The sequence below is a fragment of the Amphiura filiformis genome, chromosome 17, assembly GCF_039555335.1.
Source record: "Amphiura filiformis chromosome 17, Afil_fr2py, whole genome shotgun sequence".
Taxonomy (NCBI): domain Eukaryota; kingdom Metazoa; phylum Echinodermata; class Ophiuroidea; order Amphilepidida; family Amphiuridae; genus Amphiura; species Amphiura filiformis.
Genome location: NC_092644.1, coordinates 16560343 through 16568420, shown reverse-complemented (window position 1 = coordinate 16568420; position 8078 = coordinate 16560343). Strand labels below are relative to the sequence as shown.

The 8078-nt window shown below is 36.6% G+C and overlaps 1 protein-coding gene across 2 annotated transcripts; it reads right to left on the bottom strand.

Annotated features, from left to right (window-relative positions):
* Window positions 1–1778: 1778 nt before the first annotated feature.
* LOC140138249 (uncharacterized) lies at window positions 1779–6569 on the bottom strand. 2 transcript variants are annotated; one of them, XM_072160164.1, is made up of 3 exons: window positions 6328–6569; window positions 3534–3713; window positions 1779–2836 (listed from the first exon to the last, which is right to left on the bottom strand). In XM_072160164.1, the coding sequence occupies exons 1-3, from the start codon at window positions 6503–6505 to the stop codon at window positions 1797–1799; spliced, it is 1398 nt and encodes a 465-aa protein (XP_072016265.1). In that variant the 5' UTR covers window positions 6506–6569; the 3' UTR covers window positions 1779–1796. The 2 variants fall into 2 exon arrangements, with proteins under 2 accessions (XP_072016265.1, XP_072016264.1); XM_072160163.1 differs by having other exon boundaries at window positions 3534–3719; window positions 6328–6568.
* Window positions 6570–8078: the final 1509 nt, after the last annotated feature.

The window sequence follows — 8078 nt, the reverse complement described above, 5'->3', positions numbered from 1 at the left end:
GTTCTTGAAGACTATGTGACCTTGACTGAACTCGGTTGAAATTTAATAAAACGATCCTTTCCTGTCCAAAAAAGAAGTTATAAACAACAAAAAATTAGTTAAATAATCATGATAATTGGAAAAACTCTACTTACTAGAATGCAGAAGGCGTAAGAACAGCTAAGAACTAGGTGACCCACTCTGCAGCACCGGCGACAACATAATACTCCGTTCTCCGGAGGCGTAACACTTCGAATTTTGACCTCTATTGTTACTTAATGTGCATTATTTACACTCAATTCGTCGTAGAAGTGACGTAAATCACAGGATTACAGGGGTACTACTGACACCCATTGCATTTTTTGAGAAATTTGCACCAAAATGGTTTTAAAAAGCCTAATTTTCAACAACAAAAATCACAAAAACCCAATTTTTGCCCAAATTTCAAATATTTTTGGTGAAGTTGGTCAAAACCGACTCCTAGATGTTTTCATTTGTTTTTAAAAATTCATAAAAAACCATTTGCCATTTTATCAAGTCTTTGCCATTCTAAATATGTATACTTTTATATACTTTAGACCAACAATTTAGCTGTTATGAGGCCCGAAATTGTTTTTCATCAAGATTAATTTTATGTTGACGTTTATTAGGCTGCGATCACATAGAAGTATACTATTCGGGTATACGGTACACGTTTTGCAGGTGCACGCGTATAGCTTAAATCGAGCAAGGTAATTTTATAGTACCGGGTCACATAAGAGGGCACTATTCGAAAAGGCCTGCGTATAGGCCTACCTGCGTATAGTATAGTATAGTCATAAAGTGGGAATCGTGCGTGTTCGATTTTAGTGCAGCGTACACCGTCCTAATTTTAAAACTAAACCATATGTGGGTACATTTATTTTTTAATAGATGCACTATCTAATTCTGCATATTATGACGTCTCATTGAATGCAATGTGACCTCAAGAAGTAAAGTTACAAGCATGATTTGATTAGACGAAGGTCCAGTTTTAAAATTGGCAAACTGACCTATACTCGCCCGATCGAATAGCGTATAGCAAATACCGTATACCATATACAGTATACTTCTATGTGATCGCAGCCTGATCGAATAGCACATAGCGTATAGCGAATACCGTATACAGTATACTTCTATGTGATCGCAGCCTTACGGCCAAATTTCTGCTGAAATTTCTGCAAATATAGTTACAACGTAATCATGTTGCTTTCTAAATGCATAGCAATATAATTTTTGTTAAACCGGGTCTTTAGGTCCATGAACTGAACCAAACAAAGGGACGCATACTCTGTCGGCAGCACACGTTTCAAACTATAAAGGGATTGGATTGTGAAACTCAGTTTCATGCTTCAGTTCAGTCCTTTCTAAAAAAAATCATTTATAGGGCAAAAGTCTTCATTTATGTCCTTAATTAATTTTTATTTAATCCTGTTCTTTCTTTCTTGAGGCATAGATCTTTTTTTTTTCTACCTATCAGCTCGAATATTGTTGTAGGCCCTATTGTCAATGGATATACATAAGAATTAAAAGTTCTTACTTTGGGTTTGACCTGAGACTAAAATACCTAAAGCCTCAAATATTGTTTTTATATTAAATATATACCTGTATTTGAATGATATAAATATATTCATATCGGCTAAAATAATGATAAATACATAAAGCCACAGCAAGTAGAACGAGTCCGATCATGTCGCGCCAATGCATCGCGATGGTGCTTATAATTATTATGCTAATTGCTGCAGTAGGGCCTACCTTGTTTGGGGACGGTCAAGGAGCTTATTAAGTTCTTTGTATTACTAGCAACATTTTTCTTCATTACCTTTAACCAGTTTCGTTGAATCTCTCGATTCTGAGATATCAACATTATACGGTTCAATTAACCATAATTTGTATTCTCTAAACATTGCAACTTTCTTGTCGTGGTTTCCTATCCTATTTGCGTGTGCTACGTATACCCGTTTCCCATGAACCAACCACCAACTGGGTTTGAAGAACACCTCTCCAGTTGGGAAGAGATTTTTGTCCAATTCAGCCACCATGACGTGGCGTCCCTTCTCCTGATTCCCAATCTTATACTGTCTTAAAACTTGACCTAATGCTTGTTGGTCGTTCTCCTTTCCATCCAGTCTTTTTAATCTTGAAGACCAATCTTTTACCATTTGAATCACATTCGGTTTCGCTTTTAGGTACATTAAACAAGGGCACGGACGTGTTTCGTCTGCCCCTATCGAGACCCATAAGTCATACACGTCATAAGTGCTTTTGAAAATCTCCATAGGATCTCGGAACCAATAGGCGTCCACATCTGCCGCTAGCACATCCCAACCTTTCTCCAAGAAATTCAATAAATATTCTGCTCTTCTATTCACTAAAGCTTTATATTCCTTACTTAAAAACTGTAACGCTTTTGTGGAAGAAAAATTATTTGAAGTTGCGAAGACCTGTATGTTAGCATTTCTGTAAGCCGTTGATAAAAACCTGTAGGCTACAGCGTCTTCGGCAATAATACTCACATTATACCTTAAACCAATACGGTCTAAACTTTGCAACCAATTTTCGGTGAAGTCTAGAAACGCTGCATTTGTCGAAGTGACAATTGTAAATTGGCGGTGTGAGTCGTGCACGATTTCACCAACTTTGGGTACTAAATACGGTAGTTTATTTTTCAATCTGTCACGGAGGTTATTTAGTAGTCTTCCATATGAATCTGCCTTTCCTGTGCGATTTTTATGCGTTTTAAAATCAACGACTGGTATCTTTCTCAATTGAAACACGTCGTCGTCGTCCGATAGTACTCCTTTGAAAAGATCAAGGCGTTGTTGGTTTCCGTTTGGTTCTGGATAATCAAAATTGTGTAAAGGGTAGAAAAAATGAGTGATGCATGATTCATAAATGTTTATGTTAAATTATGATGAGCAAACTGAATATGGCGGATTTTGAGTACGATTTATAGGCTACACGTGTTCTTCTGGAGACCCCCGGGTCTGGAGAGTTTCGAAATGCAAACCAATCGCTCCCTCATCGGGTTCAAAGGTAGTCTCCCACATGATCTACCGTAAAACCTCGTCTACATGCATTAAAACGAGACAGCCGCAAATATGCCAATACCATAGATCAGGTCTTGTATTATGTTTGTATCGGTAATTAATTTGCTCAAGCTCCATAATATTATAATTTTGTCGATGGATGACGTCTGGATTAATTTAGCTTTCATCAAAAGCACTCTATATGCTTGTAGACGAGGTTTTACGGTATTCGATTTGAAATCCATACACCCCCTATGGAAGACATGACCTTAATCTTCCACACACGGAGTGTGAACTTCAAATGGAGTTGGTGACACCATTTAAAATCTACATTTCCTGTGTGGAAGATTAAAATCATGTCTTCTATAGGGGGTTTCAACTCAAATACCCCAATATCAAATTCACGCGCAAGGGTCTGTACATTTTCGAGAAAATGATGGATAGCTTGGACCATTGCACGCGCACATTAGATGACTACTATTTTGAAATCATCAAAATGGGTATTACCCAGATGTTGGTCTTCTATGTTTATTGCATCAACATATTCGTCAGCAGGTTGGTTCCCGACGTATTCGTCACCATCTTTATTCTCGTCATCATTTTCCTGGTTGTCGCTCATGTCTTCCTTCAACAAGTCTGCGACATTGTTGATGACGTCTCGTTTGGCGTGAAATGCTATTGGGACCGCTGGAGCTGTGATTGTGTCATAATGAGAAAGAGAAAAGTTGTTTTATCGTTCCAGCTTTTGTACCGAAAAACACGTTTGAGTTGTTTGCTATCAAGACAAAATGTCCCCATGATCAATTTGACCCTATTTTTATAATAAAAGTGTTCACCATGTTCACGGAGTAAATAAAGTACAACCCCTTTCTGTTATAGATATAGCCTATTATGTCCATGTTACCCACGAATCCATATCAAAATATTCCCGCTATGCCCTTTCCAAAATTTTTTACAAAAATGTATTGTCTTCGAAACAAAGGTTTGAACTAGAAAATAGACGTGTTCAGTTAATAAAAACAAATTGAACACATTACACTATCTATAATAAATTAGTTTTTCGAATTGGTAAGGCTAAAAACTTCTATGTTTTACATTATTTCGGAAAACGGATTTTGCGTTGCGTAGAGTAAAGTTGTCCGCACCCCAATAAAACGTCCAATTTAGTTTTTGTTTACATTAAGGGTGTCAAATTATGTTAATTAGTTTCAAAGGCAGTGGCAGCGCACTGCATGCTAAAACTTTTCACGCCAACACAATACACTAATGTTGACATAGCCTGAAATAGCCTGAAATTGGCCTTCTGTTTTGGCATTGGTGTGAAGATACTATGCCTGTAGTCTGGATGGTCATTGAATTACCTATTATACAATCACACAGTATTATATAATACCAGGGACTGTGTATGAACACCTAATTAGTCACACATCAATAAAGTCAACATTTACTCAAAAGGATGAAATGTCCTTTTTTGAAGATTGTCAACATCTCATAATGTCCTTTTTGTAGGTCAAGATTGCCATCATGAACATCTCACACCTATAAGGGACACACCATTTGATACTCGGGGGGGTAGGAAGTTAGGGTCGGGGAAAGAAATTTTTCGTCGCCTGGCGCGGCGGCAAGTTTTTTTTTTAAATTTCATGCATTTATACACAGTTAGGTGGGGAAAGTTTTTTTTTAGTGTTCGTGGGGAAAGTTTTTTTTTGCTCATGACTGTAGTGGGTGAATTTTTTTTTCCAAAACTTCCTACCCCCACCCTGAGAATCTAATGATGCGTCCCTAAGGGCTGTTGGTGTAGCAAAGTGAGGAGGGTATTATAGTTTAATTGTGCTAATTATAATATGGTGCAATTGCCTATTTGCCTCTCAAACCACTGAATTTTATTTACCATGAATAGGCCAACTCTGCTCTTTGTGGTAATGCTATGTTATCAGCATTGTATGATCATAACTTAATAATATGAAACAGAGTGTAACGAAATGTGAATAAAATTGTTTCATCTGCACAGTGGTGTAGCCAGGACTTTTTCAGAGAGAGAGAGGGGCGGGGGGACAAGGCAAATTTCACGCGGGGTGTTGTCACAAATGGGCTAAAAAGTAAAAAAGTACAACAAATTTATCCAAAATGGGCAAACAAATAAAAAGTACAACAAGTATGTGCATACAAATCTTAAATATCAGGTCAGCCAGCATACCACAGGGGGCCAAGAGGGAATTGAATAAAAGTGTGTTCATCTGCTCAGTGATGTAGCCAGGACTTTTGCAGGGGGCAGCAAGGTACATTTCAAGGTGGGGGACAAACTTGGACGAAAATGGTACAAAATGGCCAAAAGGTACAACAAAATTGTCCAAAATGGGCTAAAAAGTACTGTAAATGCATAAAAATCTTAAATATCAGGGCGGCCAGCATCAAACAGGGGCAAGACTTCTCACGGTGGATATGATATGGTGGCAAGAAGACTTGCTTCGATCACGATGTAATTGCAATTTCAAGCCATTGATTTATATGGAAAGGATACTACATATTATATTTCTAAATGATATATATAATCTCCTCTCATACCATTAATCACATTAAATAAAACATTTACATGTTCACAAAATATAAAAAATTTACAAACCGCGAAAGACTCTGACCGCGCAAGACGGGTGATCGCTAGTTCAAATAGTTTTTGTAGTAAATGAATATAATTATTTAATTTTCTCATTACATCCAGCCAGACATGTTTTCTAAGGCGCGCGAGTTTTTTTCAGTTGTTCTCACTCTTTCTGCATGTTTTAGTAACATAACATTGTACATAAGCAACTTATGCTATATATGTGACATATTGATAGTTTAGTAGCTTATAACTCGACATTAAGAAACGCTAGAAATATGCAGTATGCCAATAGACTGCGGAACTCAGTCCTCAATGATAGTCAGTCATTTATCTTTTGGTCGTTATATGACTATCATTTGAGGGACTGAGTTGTTATAATATATCTTCCGAGGTGCAATTTCAGACAATAGCTGGGGATTAGTGGGGCAGAGGTTATCTATTGAATCCTTTCATGACCACTGAAGCATAGTCAAGTCTGCCAAGGACACTCGGCACAAATTGAAAGACCATGTGAACTCTCGACAAAAGAATGCATGCATGTCAGGTCATCGACACCAATTTGGTGTTTGTTATGACACCAATTTGGTGTTTGTTATGCACCTCGAAATATGTACCTTAAAGTCTGTTAAGGGTGATATGCGTTAATGCAGAAAATCTTACATTATGATGTACATGATCATAAAACTTAGAGAAACTTACCATTTACAGCTTCCTTTGTATTTTTATCACATACCCTTACTTGTGCCAGGTAGAATAAACACAATCCAATTTGCACTATGATAAATAACGCAGATATAGTGGTGAAAGACATGGCATATTGACGAGTGTGATGATAATGGAATTGATGATGAGAGTATCTCCATCTTTTGCCTGTCATCGTTAGCTGATGAAGAGAATTGATGAAATAATAGAAATAAAGAATATTTCATTTCAACCGAAGTTTGATGTCTGCAACCATATGTTATTATATTATGGCGACTTTTTAATATCAGAGAAGATGTATTCTTCTCGGCTTTTGGTTTAGAAATGGTTAGATTGCTCGAGCATGTCAACAGCACGGCAATTCTTTACAAGGATTTTTATGTCAAACATAGTATTACGTAAGAAACAACAGAAGTGTTTGCTAAAAATGTGTTTGTGTGCACTGGACCAGAATTTTATAGAAATTCTTTTGTGGACATGCTTCTGTGCAGTGATGGTGGTGGGCCGCTGCAGACTTCAGTTTTAGTGGATCACTATATATAGCATAGCATTGCGATGTATACATGTCTTCGTCGGCACCCCCCCACCGAATTTGCAAAGGGAGCTTAGCGACAACAAAAACTTGTTTTTATGCTTTTTGTTTTCAAAAAAGTTTTTTTTTTTACAAAGTAAAGTGAAAGTCGGCGTCTGCCTGAAAAAAAAACCTTTTTCAAAATCTGCACCCCCACCAAGAAATTCTACGGGACCTGTCTAAGTTTATTCTAGTATTTTTTTAACCAGATAAGATGTATATCTTCTCTGGTTTAACTTAACTCGGATGTTTGATGATAAAATCGAAGAAAAAAATTAAAGGTATGAATCAAGGCCCTAAATGCTATCTACAGAAGATAGCAAGGAAAGCAAAAAACATTCAAAATAATAATGTTCCAAAATAACATTGCCTAACACGCGTTCTAGATGATGATGATGATTCAGAAGGCAAAATGGGAGGATTCAGTGCGCAAAATCCTGGGACCGGCAAAACGGCATTAATTTGCAGCGCTCCTAAAAAAAAAAATCGGCATTAGGCCGAATGCAAAGCTTTAAAGAAATGTTAAAATGAAGAAGTTGACCACAATTTAAAACGGCATTTATATAGCAGAGATTATTGGAAACATGAAGGAAAGAAAATAATAAACAAAATAAAAAAGCAAAACAAAAACAAAACCAAACAAAAAACAATGATGATTCATTCAGTACGCAAAATATTACTTTTTGTCTCATATAAACCCGGCATGATTGCTATCTTCGGTAGACAGTCATATCATTAAAAAATCATTAAACATAAAGAAAAAAATTAGAGGTATGAATCAAGGCCCTAAATGCTATCTACAGAAGATAGCAAGGAAAGCAAAAACATTCAAAATAATAATGTTCCAAAATAACATTGCCTAACACGCGTTCTAGATGATGATGATTCTCAAGGCAAAATGGGAGGATTCAGTGCGCAAAATCCTGGGGCCGGTAAAACGGCATTAATTTGCAGCGCGACTAGAAAAAAAATCGGCATTAGGCCGAATGCAAAGCTATAAAGAAATGTTAAAATGAAGAAGTTGACCACAATTTAAAACGGCATTTATATAGCAGAGATTATTGGAAACATGAAGGAAAGAAAATAATAAACAAAATAAAAAAGCAAAACAAAAACAAAACCAAACAAAAAACAATGATGATTCATTCAGTACGCAAAATATTACTTTTTGTCTCAT

Excerpts from the sequence above, each read along its gene's own strand:
- LOC140138249 (XM_072160163.1), bottom strand. The coding sequence starts at position 6,505 with ATGACAGGCAAAAGATGGAGATACTCTCATCATCAATTCCATTATCAT. Across the intron at positions 3,720-6,327 it reads TACAAAGGAAGCTGTAAATG|CTCCAGCGGTCCCAATAGCA; the intron begins GTAAGTTTCTCT and ends ACACAATCACAG. Across the intron at positions 2,837-3,533 it reads CATAGAAGACCAACATCTGG|AACCAAACGGAAACCAACAA; the intron begins GTAATACCCATT and ends TTGATTATCCAG.